Raw genomic sequence first — 13,622 nt, forward strand, 5'->3', positions numbered from 1 at the left:
TGGGCTGGGCTGGGCTGCCTGCCTGTGGGCATGTGTAATCACTCCGTATTTTCTCGGGTGGGAAGAAAGCGTGGTTTTAGCAACCTGCGCAGAGTCTGACAGGAGGTAGCATGGCCTTTTCGCAACCTTTCCCCGACAGGGCGAGAAGAAATTGGCATTTCATTCCGTCCGGAGTGCTCTGTACAGTCGACGCAAAATCGCCCAAGTTCGAATGATGCTATCCCCAGATCTCAGGAAATCACTGGTTTAACTCGTATATCCCTCGTCAGCTTCGCCTTGTTAGACCCATTTTGACGGGATAGTTCATTATCCCGGGCAGAAAAAGGGTATTGGTGAGTTCGAAGAAACTGTTTTGGCGTTATGTTGCACGAAAGGTTGCGCCACTTGATGCTTAAAATCGCCCATGATAGAATGAAGTATGTGGCAAACGGAACTTGTCGGGTTGAGACAAGATAGCCGTGCAAGATAGCTGCTATGTAGTTACTATTGCGTCCTCCTTAGCCTGAAGCCCGTACAGAGTACCCCGACAGGTACCTCCAGGGCAGAGAGTTTCGGGAAATGGTTTCAGCGCTCCGAGCCACGCGGAGAAATTTCCTCCATGGAGATTTTCCGGTTACCAGCAAGGGTGACCAATCATCAGTCAGAAACTAGTCCTCGGCTAGTCAGTTTTGCCACCAGCTTCACCGCCCCAAGGGTATAAATATCCCTCCACCCCCGCCAGTCTTTTGAATTTTTTTTTTTTCTCTTTTCTTCTCCAGCTCTCTTTGCCATTATGGCTTAGATCAAGTGTAGTATCTGTTCTTTTCAGTTTAATCTCTGAAAGTATTCTAAGGAATACAACATTGATTAATCTTATTTTTGGACCTCGCGGAGAGACCTCTGTGCTTGCGCATGTCTTTCCGCACCGTGTCATCGGTCTTACACTACCACCGATCGACGCGAAACCCATCTTTTTTCATCAAACTTCGTCGGCTTGATTCCGATGATTTGGAGAGGAAAGTGGCCGAAGGCATGGAATTTTGGAATCTTTAGCACGGCGCGGGAGAGTTGCGCGGGCTCGCGGAGCCTACATACTGTATTCTACGTAGGGAGCAATGTCGATCGTAAAGTGGGTGTCGCGCTGTCGCTCTACATGACTTCGTTAACTACACATTAATACTGCTTAGAGTACAGAGTATGCTAGCCCTTGGGAAAACAGTCGTAGTCCTACCGATATGGAGTACGGAGTACTCCATACTTCGTATCGAGTAAATAAACGCGTCTCGCGTCCCTGGGAGTTTCTCGACAGCTGCATATATAATTCTCCGTATTGCCGCCCTCACAACGCCTCCAGGCTTGGTTGGCGGCCGTTTTGCTTGCTCTGATACATTTTTCCATCGTCCAATGAAGTACTCTCATGTACTCCGTACTCCGTAGAGGAGTTGTGCTCCACGCGAGGCCGTCCGCCATCCACTCCGCGCCTTGATAGCGAGTGGCTGGTTGCTGCTGACCTCATCCTGTCATCCGCCCTCGACGCTTGGCGGCGTTGGTGGGACCGCTGATCCCACGGCTGCACCTCACAACACTGCGTGAATGGGTTAGGACCGGAGCTCCCTCAGGATCCCTCTCCGTTAATCGCATGCTAGGTCTCGGGCGGCCTTCATTCAAACGTCGACCCTCAATTTTGGATCTGATTCACCAGGATACCACCGTCTCGCCCAAAATACAGTCTCGTACCACCCAAGCGAACAATAAGCAGCTTCCCGTTGGTGTCGGTCGTCGCAAGTCCGTGCCAGACGACGACAACGCCGTTCTTCAGCCTTCGCTTCCACCCGAGTCTCTTCCCCTTTCGCAGCACACAATGCCTTCCAAAGATTCTAAAGGCACTCACCCGGAAGATGCAGCATATCATGGCGCCGTCTTCTCAGTCTCCGGTCCCGTCATCGTGGCCGAGGGTATGATAGGCTGTGCTATGAACGAGCTGGTAGGTAGCTTAAATCCATACACCATCCCTAACAGGTACTAATGAAAATACCTTTTATCAGTGTAAAGTTGGCTATGACCAAATCGTCGGAGAAGTCATTCGCCTCGAAGGAGATCGAGCTACAATCCAGGTCTACGAGGAAACCGGTATGGTGCACACCAATATCCCTTCCTCAGATCCTAGGAGAAACTTGTTCTGCTAACAACGGGTTTTCCCTCACGCTCCAGCTGGAGTAAAGGTCGGGGATCCTGTCATTCGCACGGGGAAACCCTTGTCCGTCGAGCTTGGGCCGGGTTTGATGGAAACGATCTACGATGGTATCCAACGTCCGCTCAAAGCTATTTCTGACGTTTCGGATAGCATTTACATCCCTCGAGGCATATCCCTTCCAGCTCTTGACCGAAAGAAGAAATGGGACTTCAAGCCAATTAATTTCAAGGTCGGCGACCATATCACGGGCGGGGACATTTGGGGAACCGTGTTCGAGAACAGTTTGTTTCATGACCATAAGATCCTCCTTCCTCCTCGTGCTCGAGGCACTATTACCCGTATTGCCGAAGCTGGTAGCTATACTGTCGAGGAGAAGCTCCTGGAAGTCGAATTCCAAGGGAAGAAGACAGAGTATGGCATGATGCATGTTTGGCCAGTTCGAGTTCCCCGCCCCGTCAACGAAAAACTTGCTTCGGAATCACCTTTTATTGTCGGCCAGCGTGTTTTGGATTCTCTATTCCCAAGTGTACAAGGAGGAACAGTTTGTATTCCTGGTGCCTTCGGATGCGGCAAGACCGTCATCAGTCAGAGTGTTTCCAAGTTCTCTAATAGCGACATCATTGTTTACGTTGGTTGCGGAGAGAGAGGAAATGAGATGGCCGAAGTCTTGATGGATTTCCCCGAGGTATATCCCTCTCCCGGCACAGCGGGGTTTCCTACCTGGATATACTGACTCTGCTAGCTCTCTATCACCGTCGAGGGACGAAAAGAACCCATCATGAAACGTACTTGCCTAATTGCCAATACATCTAACATGCCCGTAGCTGCCCGAGAAGCATCCATCTATACAGGTATCACTGTTGCAGAATATTTCCGTGACCAAGGCAAACATGTCGCTATGATGGCCGACTCTAGCTCCCGCTGGGCGGAAGCGTTACGAGAAATCTCCGGTCGTCTCGGTGAGATGCCAGCAGATCAAGGTTTCCCGGCGTATCTCGGTGCAAAACTGGCATCTTTCTATGAACGAGCTGGAAACAGTCTAGCTCTCGGTAGCCCAGAGCGGAAGGGAAGTGTCAGCATCGTCGGTGCTGTCAGTCCTCCGGGAGGTGATTTCGCGGATCCGGTTACTTCCAGCACTCTCAATATTGTCCAAGTGTTCTGGGGTCTCGACAAGAAGCTCGCCCAGCGAAAACACTTCCCGTCTGTCAATACATCGATATCCTACAGCAAATATACTGCCATCCTCGACAAGTTCTATGCAAAGGAGCACCCCGAGTTCCCCCGGCTGCGAGATAAGATCAAGGAATTGCTGAGTAACTCCGAAGAGCTAGACCAAGTCGTTCAACTTGTGGGAAAATCCGCTCTGGGAGACCCGGACAAGATCACTTTGGATGTCGCTGCGTTGATCAAGGACGATTTCTTACAGCAGAACGGCTACAGTGATTATGATCAGTTCTGCCCTCTTTGGAAGACCGAATACATGATGAAAGCGTTCATGCAGTATTTCGATGAAAGCCAGAAAGCCATCGCACAAGGTCAGAGCTGGACCAAAGTCAGAGAGGCAACCGCCGACATCCAGACTACTCTCCGAAACATGAAGTTCGAGGTTCCCGACGACGAGCAAGCAGTCACACAGAAGGTAAAACCCATACTTCTTTAATTTCTTTACATGAATATGTGCTTACGCTCCTATTCTAGTACGAGAAAATCCTCCAAGATATGTCGGAGAAGTTTGCTTCGGTTTCTGATGAGTAGGATTTCGGCTAATTCAATTCAAACCTGCCATTCAGTTTTGGAATTTTTGTAGCATAATGGCTCTATTTCTCGCAGTCTAATAGCTATGTGAAGATATTAAGATAGAGGAGCGAAATGCGTCCGCTCATTCTCGTGGTGCTCAAGGCAACCATTTTTATTTTTTTTTTTCAACCTGACTAGCTGTGTCTGCCCAAAAGTGAATTTCGTGTCGCAGCAAAATTGCGCGAAGCCAGGCAGGATTAATTAAAAATTAATAGGCAACCTTTTTCTCCCTCATAAAACTCTTGTTTTGAGTACGGAGGAGTCAGGCGAGAATATTTGAAAACTAAATCCTTGTCGTGCCCCTTGCATCATCATCATCATCGTCACCACCCCCATAGTGAATTGTGTCCAGGTGGAAATCCGGCCCAAGCACGTGAACTGGCATTATTTGGGACGGCGGCTTGGAGGATTCAACCCATTTGGCTCTCACCTCGCAACGCCTCTCTCTCACTATTCCCTCAATTCAATACAACTCTTCCCGCCTGGATTACATATCTCTAAAGGTCTCCTTTGTCAATATCCAGCACCCTGGTTGATCCTCTCGACCCTTTCTCTTGTTTTCGCCGGCATGGCATCCCCAACTGGCTATTCGTAAGTCTTTCCTCCCCTTAGGTACCTACCCGCCAGCATGTGCATAGCTAACCATAGACGGCATTCGCTAACAGGATAAATGTTAATGACCCATCGCTTATTTCCCTTGTCAATAAGTTGCAGGATGTGTTTACGACAGTCGGAGTATGCCGGCCCCCCCCTCCCCCGAAGTCGCAAGGGATGATGGTTACTAACAACGAATTCTAAAGGTTCAAAACCCGATAGATTTACCGCAGATCGTCGTGGTCGGCTCGCAGTCAAGTGGAAAGAGCTCCGTCCTTGAGAATATTGTCGGAAGAGATTTGTAAGGAGAACTATGGCCCAACCCGCAACGGGGTGGTGCTAGGCTAACGGAGGTCATGAATACAGTCTTCCCAGAGGATCCGGCATCGTAACCAGACGACCGCTAGTGCTACAATTGATCAATAAGCCCGCTCTTGTCAAGTCACAGGCAAATGGGATCAAGGAGGACAAGCAGATTGAGACCACCGATAAGGAGTCGAATCTCGACGAGTATGGAGAGTTCTTGCATATCCCAGGTCAGAAATTCTACGATTTCAACAAAATCCGAGAGGAAATCGTTCGAGAAACCGAGGCGAAGACCGGCCGTAATGCAGGAATCTCTCCTCAGCCGATTAATTTACGAATTTACTCCCCCAACGTGCTGACACTGACCTTGGTTGACTTGCCCGGTCTTACTAAAGTGCCGGTCGGTGATCAACCCAAAGATATTGAGAAGCAAATAAGAGAAATGGTCTTAAAACATATCAGCAAGCCGAACGCGATTATTCTTGCCGTAACGGCTGCTAACCAGGATTTGGCTAACTCCGACGGTTTGAAACTGGCTCGCGAGGTGGACCCTGAAGGCCAGCGGACAATCGGCGTTCTCACCAAAGTTGATCTTATGGATTTGGGAACGGATGTTGTGGATATTCTTGCTGGCAGAATTATCCCGCTACGGTTAGGCTACGTCCCTGTGGTTAATAGAGGTCAACGAGACATCGAGAATAAGCGACCAATCTCCTATGCACTTGAGCACGAGAAAAACTTCTTTGAAAACCACAAGGCATACAGAAGCAAGTCCTCGTACTGCGGTACCCCGTATTTGGCCAAAAAATTAAACTTGGTATGGAGGCTAGAATTCATTTTGATGGTGCTAGTCAGTTGCTAACCGCTGCACGTCCTCGCTAGATTCTAATGATGCACATTAAACAAACCCTTCCCGACATCAAAGCCCGCATTGCGTCCTCCTTGCAAAAATACTCTTCGGAATTGAGCCAATTGGGCGATTCCATGCTTGGTAACACTTCAAACATCGTCCTCAATATCATCACCGAATTCAGCAACGAGTACAGAACCGTTTTAGATGGTAATAACCAGGAACTATCTAGCGTGGAATTGTCAGGTGGAGCTCGTATCAGTTTCGTCTTCCACGAGCTTTATTCCAACGGGGTCAAGGCCGTGGATCCGTTTGATCAAGTGAAGGACATCGATATTCGCACCATTCTGTATAACTCTTCCGGTTCATCTCCCGCTCTTTTTGTCGGGACAACAGCTTTTGAGCTGATTGTGAAGCAGCAAATTCGAAGACTAGAGGAACCTAGTTTAAAGTGTGTGTCGCTTGTCTTTGATGAGCTCGTTCGCATTCTTGGCCAATTGTTGAACAAGCAGCCTTTCCGGAGATATCCTCAGCTCAGGGAGAAATTCCATGCAGTCGTTATAGCATTCTTCAAAAAGGCTATGGATCCGACCAATAAACTTGTCAGAGATCTTGTGGCCATGGAGTCGTGCTACGTCAACACTGGACATCCTGACTTCATTACCGGTAACAGGGTAAGTGAAGATATATAATGTGCAAGCCCTTGTGCAACTTGATTACTAATTATTGCATAAATAGGCCATGGCTATTATCCAGGAACGACAAAATGCTGGCAAACCCACGCAGGTTGATCCAAAAACCGGAAAGCCGCTTCCTATCTCCCATCAACCGCCCCGTTCCGCTAGCCCATCTCTGGAGCCCGAAAATTCTGGGTTCTTCGGGAGCTTTTTCGCTTCAAAGAACAAAAAGAAGATGGCTGCAATGGAGCCTCCACCACCAACTTTGAAGGCTTCCGGCACCCTCTCCGAACGAGAAAATTCAGAAGTTGAGGTTATCAGTAAGTACATTGTAGCTTAATGTGTACCTGACTCATCTAACGTCCTGACAGAACTCCTCATAAATTCTTATTACAATATTGTAAAACGGACAATGATAGACATGGTCCCCAAAGCCATTATGCTCAATCTTGTGCAGTGAGTAATTTCCTCCCCAATCTGCGCTCGAACCGTCTGACACCATTTCAGGTTCACCAAGGATGAGATACAGCGAGAATTACTTGGAAGTATATACAAGGCCGAAGAGATCGACGACTTACTCCGCGAAAGCGAATACACTATCCGACGCCGGAAAGAATGTCAGCAAATGGTTGAGAGTTTGACTAAAGCAAGTGAGATTGTCAGCCAGGTTCAGTAAATCAGACCACACCTTGGCACGCCCTGGGCTTGCTTGAACCGCGGAAAGCTGGATTTATAGAAGCAGCACAGTTACTCGAATAATAGAATGTGTCGAAGAAAAATGGGGACCTAAAGTTGAGTTTGTGATATCCCATACATTTCTTTTCTTTTTCCTCGTGTCTACGATGAGAGTGTTGGTAAACTGTACCTTCGAGACATACCTTAGCTGCTTGCATCTCTTTCCTTTTAATTCTATCCTATTTTAATACTTCCTTTCCTGCGATGAATCTTTCTGAATGATATGCGCGGTTTATCGTCCTTCCGTTTCATGCCGTTATGATTCAAGTGGAAAGACTATTGTTTAGTATTGGCCTGGTGTTCTGGCTTCTCTCCACCAAATTGCTTATGTTAAATGGGTTGCAAATCGGAAAGATCGCGTTTCTGATTTCAAGCCGTCATTTGCGCGTTCGTTTCACTCATAAATCCTGAAGTTCTTTTGCCATTACACTCCTTTTTCAGCCTGTAAAGAGGCCAATGTTTGCATAAAACATGTTACTCAAAAATCTATATCTACACGGAGATGTTAAACCCTCCTGGTTGATGGCGCCCGCTTGAATACAACCCAGAATCAAACCGTAAAAAAATCCTACATTAGGCATTTTGCAACTCCGAACCCTCTCCCCTCCTTTATCCGTTTGGTTGAACTACTTATCATTGGTCAACTCTGTATTCTCCATGGTCATAATTGTGCCTGTCTGGTAATTCCCAGCCCAGGCCCAGCAGATTGATGTACCGACCTACATCATAATTATCATAGTAGGCATCTTCATCCGAATAATCGATCAGGCTGGGATTCAGCATTGACATGGGTTGAAAACGTGTAGCGGGCAGTCCTGCAGTGCATGGCATACTTGAGGCCATTTCGCGAACCGAGAGCGATGTCAGGGTCCGGTTGCTCTGCGAGCGCTTCTTTACATTCCATCCAGGCATCGAAATGAGCGAGGATGATATTCTTACTGGTGGTGTCGGACAAGGTTGTCTTGGACTATTGACTCCATATGCTTTCAGTCTTGCATTACAACCTTCCGGCTCTCTCTTCACAACGCTATGCAGCCTCTACACGACTGTGTTCCAGGCATCATCATCATAAAGTGCAACAACAAATCATTCATTCCTACATCTTAAGCTGGTTGTCTTGGCTGGGGATGAAGATCTCAAGACTATCACTCTTCTTGATGGCGGCGCAATGAGGTTTGCGGTTTAGTCAATGGGCGTCGTGGCTGCAGAACTCACACGTGGCCAACCAGTGAATGCAATCCTGCAACGAGGCACAATGATGCAGCGGCGTAAATTAACAGCATTTATCTAACTATTGGTGGTGTTGTGTCATCATCAAGAAAGCCAAGCTTGACCTTTGGCGGAAAAAAGGAGAAGAACAGGATATTCTTCTAGAATGCTAAACAAATTCAATGTCAGAGGGTAAATCATTTCTTAAGCACCTTCGGCGGATTCAGGGGTTGCTGCAGGGATCACTTGTAGCAAAGTAACTCCGTACAGGGTGGTTAACAACACAACAAGCTACATCATTGATAGATATGTATTTCAACAACACAGTACAGAGTACAGAGTACAGAGTACAGCTCTGTATAGTGGATAGTTACGTGCTCCAGCTACATTTTGAGCAGATAACACCTCTCTCTGATGAACGCAGAGCTACGGTAGCTTCGCCGCAACAAGCAAACTTAGTCGTTGTCGCCACTCTGGACCACGCGGCCAAGGGGCGCAAAAGCCAATTTCTCACATGCCGGGCCCAAAGCGAAAGCAAGATCAATCCTGATCTCAACAGCAACCATGGAAACAGCACAACCTTGATTGCAACAGCTATTTCCACACAACAGAGCATCCTGTGAACGGCTAGTGGCGGTGGAAAGCCTGGCGGTCTCACCCGCTGAAGCGCCGCCATGGACAAGCTTTCGTGCAATGGACACTCACACTTCTACTTGCAGCCACTTTCCGCCGGTGGGCAATGCCAAAACCTTGCGCTGATATCGATCTTCTCTCGATGTTGGGACCAGCTCACATTCCGACACTATGCATATCTATCAGACTCGCTAGTCTTTCTCTGGGTTTCACATAATGCGTGCCATGCCCAGCTTTTGGTTCTATCCTTTCGTTGATCTCCCTTCAGACAGCGGCTCCACGCAACGAGAGAAACGTGGCTCTGAATACGGGGATCCCTAACGGGAGAAGATGTGACCTGTGGCGCTCCAAACGTTCTTACAGTTTCTATCTCTGTCATATTCTATGGATACCACTCTACGGATCAGCTACAGCTCCATTACTCGGCTCCGCAGGCTAGCCTCTGCGCCATAAAGCGTCAACTCGGGTAGGAATGTCGAGACCCGCAAAAGCCGCGATGTCTATATCTCGATTCGCATCACGGCTTTCCAGAAAGCTTGCCTATTTGAAAAGCAAAATCCCATGGATCAACACGCTGAAGTTCAACTTCATCTTCATCCATTACGCCTACATAATTGGGGTTACAATCATCGGGTCCGTATATCTCTATCCAGGCGGAAACCTGGCTTATACCGATGCGCTCTTCCTGGCAGCCGGCTCCGCCACCCAGAGCGGCCTGAACACGATCGACCTGGACCGCCTTTCAACATACCAACAAGTCGGGCTATGGCTAGGGTCAATGATTGCGAATCCGATTGTCATCCACTCGTCGGTCGTTTTTATCCGTTTGCGGTGGTTCGAAAAGCGGTTTCAACACGTCGTGCAAGAGGCAAAAATGATGAGACGAACGCGCACACGCACAAGGTCTAGAGCTCCTAGTGCTGGCAGTGCTAGCAGTGCTAGCAGTGACATGAATAGGCTAGAGATGGGTGTACGCGGCCGGAAGATAACGGTGTTGCGGGATAATGAAGGGCAGGCACTCGGACATTTCATTGAACCAAAAAGCAAGAGCCAGGAGGCGAATTCGATTGCTGATAGCTCGGGAGCGTCAAATGGAGGCGACGCCCAAATGGGACCCGAGAATGACAGTGATAGGTCCAAGACAACGGAAGTGCCTGCTGGCATCTCTACAGATAGCCACATAAGGTCTCCAATGGAGCATGGCCCTGATCACTACATTACCTTTATCGAGAACCAAAGAAGGCCAACTCAAGCCCTTAGAATTCCCAGTCCCCGCGAGTTCGATAGAGGTGGAGTGCCCGAGACTATTGACGATTTTGGCGACGAGCCATCACGGAGTAGAACTGTGCAATCAGACCAGGAACCGGAAATTTCTCCTCTAAAGCAGCAGCAATCTCGAGGCCAACATATCACCATTGATGAGCCCAACATTGCACGCTCGCGCCGAGCAACGACGTTCCCCCGTACTAGCTCCCGCGTCCTTGCTGACGGCGAAACTGCTGACGTCGGAGAGCCCGCTCTCCACCATCGAAGAAAGCAGAGGAGAGGAACGCTTGCGTCCATTTTATTCTTTGGTACCAAAGACGAAGCCAGAGAAGCCCCCTACCTGAGCTGGCAGCCCACGCTTGGGAGAAATTCCGCGTTTGTGGATCTGACAGAGGAGCAGAAAAACGAACTTGGTGGCATTGAATATAGAGCCCTGAAAGCTCTCGCCTACGTTCTAATCGCGTATTTCGTTTTTTTCCATGTGCTGGGAATTATATCTTTGGTACCCTGGATTCTGCATACCCGATGGGGAATATTTCCTATACGCGCCGCCGTTGGTCGACCTTGGTGGGCCGTTTTCATTGCAGGCTCCGCATTCAACAACCAAGGCTTTTCGCTCACGCCTAATTCATTGGCCTCTTTTTACGATGCTATATTCCCCTTGCTTCTGATGACATTTCTCATCATTATTGGGAACACTGGATTCCCTTGCATGCTTCGTTTCATTATTTGGTGTTTCTGGAAGATTTTCCCGAAACGTACCGCGGTTTGGGAAGAGTTTCACTTCCTTTTGGATCATCCACGCCGATGCTTTACGCTTCTATTCCCCAGCTCGGCTACCTGGTGGCTGTTTTGGGTTCTCGTGGTATTGAACGTGATTGACTTGGTCCTCTTCATTATCTTAGATGTAAGTTTTCTCGCGAACAAATCCGACAGCCAAAGCTGGGGACTCTTTTTAATGATACGTACAGTTAAATGATACCGCCGTGACCTCAATACCAGGTGGACTACGGTTCGTGGACGGTTTGTTCCAAGCCGCGGCCACTAGAACGGCTGGCTTATCCATAATAAGTCTTTCGGAGCTGCATCCGGGGGTGCAGGTATCGTATATGATCATGATGTATATATCAATTTATCCAATCGCGATATCCCTACGCAAAACGAACGTCTACGAGGAAAAGAGCTTGGGAATTTACTATGGAGATGAGGAGGATGAACTGATCTCGGACAAAGATCCAAGTTACGTCGCCGCACATTTGCGAAGGCAGCTTGGTTTCGACATCTGGTACATATTCTTGGGCCTATTTATTATCTCCATTGTCGAAGGCTCGCGTGTTGCCAATGACCCTCAATTTACCATGTTCGGCATTTTGTTTGAAGTCGTTTCCGCCTATGGAACGGTCGGCTTATCCCAGGGATACCCTGGTACCAACACCTCGCTGTCCGCTCAGTTCAAAGTGATATCGAAACTCGTAATAATCGCCATGATGATCAGAGGCAGGCATCGTGGCTTGCCCTATCAGCTCGATCGTGCTATTCTTCTTCCCTCGGAAGCTTTGCATGAGAAGGAACTACGAGACGCTACAATGCGAGTGAGGCGCCGCGGATCGACTATTAGCGCCATGGCTGGTGCTGCTCGTTGTGCAAGCAGGGCTTCGAGGGATGGTTATGGTACAAGTACTGGATGGCAACAGGGCCCGTCCGGCAGTCCGTGGACTCTGGGTGCAAGATCGCCACAAGCCAATACAAATGCAAGGCTACCCATTCATCACGAAGAGCGAAGCTCCTAATTGATTGGCAGGATATACCTGTTTAGTTTTGTTTCTATGTGTTTGGTTGCTCTATACCTGAGCAAGTGAATTAAAGCGAGGCGTTCAGGGTTTGTTCCATATTTCGTCTTATGTTTGCTCCGCGACATAGCCTGGAGTTGAGTAGCTCTCAATATTGCAGCGCGATTTCCTTCTTCATCCCTAGCACTACGCAACTTATATTGTAACAAAGGTTTGATACAATTAAATCTCTTTCTTGGTTCATCCGAGAACGATCCTTTTTCTTCCCATCCGTAGCCCACTAACCCCCTATTAAAGGAGCAAACGGAGCAAACCTTAAGCCTGAATCACGTGTCCGAATGGCTGCCGCCGAGGGATCGTCGTTGATGACGTCGCTAGGCGAGCAGAACTTGGATATCTATCAGGGGCGGAGCTCTTCTTGGAGATTGATTTTCATAGAACGGTCTTTTACAAGAAGTATGTGGGATCTAAGCCCGCAGACTCTCTTTCGCCATGGGTGAAAAAGCAAAAAAAGGAAGAGTAAATCCATTGGCTGGTACTTCGCACACTAGGCCATTGTCTCTCATGGCCGGATCCGTTGAATATGTCCTGGGCACTGACATCATGGCAGGATCTGCCAGACCGTTAGTGGGCAATTATTTATGAATGTTCTCATAGGAGCGGGTTGCAATGCAGTTTTGAAAGTCTTCCAGGACTTTCCTGTTCCCAATTTTGTACATCATCGCGTTGTTGAGACCGTTTGTTTCGGCAACTAAAACATTTCTACAAAAGGGTCTATAGCAGCATCTTAAAACTACTTGTATGTATGTACAGAACATACATACAACCTCGAACTTGGCCGTGCACGATTATCCGTATTTCCCGCTGGTGTTCCACGGAAGTATCCAAGCTTAACCACACACTTTTCAGACAGAAATGGTTCGTTGCGTTCTCGGCCCCCACAGCCTACCAGTTTTGCACGCTTCACCAGGAGAATGCAAGCCACACCCGCATTGTACCAATCTGCGCAACGCCGTGTGATATTTTGTTGAAGTGATTTGCTAACTTCAAAGTCGTTTAGAAGCTTCCATCGTACTTTCTCAAAGCACGACAGGAGGCACCTTCGCCAGATAATGATAATGGCTGTGACTGCTTGAGCGGCGGTGCGATTGCTGGAATTGTCATTGGTAGCATAGCCGGCTTTTTCCTCCTCTACTGGCTACTGAAACTTGCTTTCGATTCCACGAATACTTCAGAGACAGTCACGTATAGAACCGGTCGATATGATCACCCTTCCAGACATCGAAGACGCTCATCCTCCTACGTCGAAACAGAAAGACCGGTATCGACACGGCGATATCGACGCGATGTGATAGAACGTCCTGCCAAGGTCTATGTTAGTTGAAAAAAAAAAAAAAAAAGGAAAATAAATTGGGGAGAGAAGGAAGAAGATATGATGCGCTGTTTACTAATGTACATACATCTAACTAGCATTGTTTTGATATGAGACGAATCCGATCATTAACGCAGCAACACCCAGCGGCGGCTTCATGTTGATATCGCTGCACAAATGGGCTCAACCGCCAAAACCGCCCTTGAGTTCTGCCAAGAGG

General features: G+C 48.2%; 4 protein-coding genes across 4 annotated transcripts; all 4 read left to right on the plus strand.

The window, feature by feature from the left end:
* Positions 1 to 1,465: 1,465 nt before the first annotated feature.
* VMA1 (H(+)-transporting V1 sector ATPase subunit A) lies at positions 1,466 to 4,203 on the plus strand. Its single transcript, XM_003069702.2, has 5 exons — positions 1,466 to 1,963; positions 2,025 to 2,109; positions 2,191 to 2,858; positions 2,916 to 3,812; positions 3,872 to 4,203. Exons 1-5 carry the CDS (start codon positions 1,619 to 1,621, stop codon positions 3,926 to 3,928), a joined length of 2,052 nt encoding a protein of 683 aa, XP_003069748.1. The 5' UTR covers positions 1,466 to 1,618; the 3' UTR covers positions 3,929 to 4,203.
* A 239-nt stretch (positions 4,204 to 4,442) lies between these two features.
* VPS1 (vacuolar protein sorting-associated protein 1) lies at positions 4,443 to 7,634 on the plus strand. The gene is made up of 8 exons (XM_003069701.2): positions 4,443 to 4,561; positions 4,636 to 4,705; positions 4,771 to 4,865; positions 4,931 to 5,687; positions 5,753 to 6,394; positions 6,459 to 6,717; positions 6,769 to 6,853; positions 6,905 to 7,634. The coding sequence occupies exons 1-8, from the start codon at positions 4,539 to 4,541 to the stop codon at positions 7,071 to 7,073; spliced, it is 2,100 nt and encodes a 699-aa protein (XP_003069747.1). The 5' UTR covers positions 4,443 to 4,538; the 3' UTR covers positions 7,074 to 7,634.
* Positions 7,635 to 9,212: 1,578 nt separating this feature from the next.
* TRK1_2 (low affinity potassium transporter) lies at positions 9,213 to 12,214 on the plus strand. Its single transcript, XM_003069700.2, has 2 exons — positions 9,213 to 11,147; positions 11,212 to 12,214. Exons 1-2 carry the CDS (start codon positions 9,447 to 9,449, stop codon positions 12,028 to 12,030), a joined length of 2,520 nt encoding a protein of 839 aa, XP_003069746.1. The 5' UTR covers positions 9,213 to 9,446; the 3' UTR covers positions 12,031 to 12,214.
* A 731-nt stretch (positions 12,215 to 12,945) lies between these two features.
* Positions 12,946 to 13,414, plus strand: D8B26_006310 (uncharacterized protein; the record flags this gene model as incomplete). The annotated part of the gene is made up of 2 exons (XM_066125143.1): positions 12,946 to 12,948; positions 13,091 to 13,414. The coding sequence occupies 2 exons, from the start codon at positions 12,946 to 12,948 to the stop codon at positions 13,412 to 13,414; spliced, it is 327 nt and encodes a 108-aa protein (XP_065981224.1).
* Between the last annotated feature and the right edge of the window lie 208 nt (positions 13,415 to 13,622).

Source organism: Coccidioides posadasii, chromosome 3 (assembly GCF_018416015.2).
Source record: "Coccidioides posadasii str. Silveira chromosome 3, complete sequence".
In the NCBI taxonomy this organism is placed as follows: Eukaryota; Fungi; Ascomycota; class Eurotiomycetes; order Onygenales; family Onygenaceae; genus Coccidioides; species Coccidioides posadasii.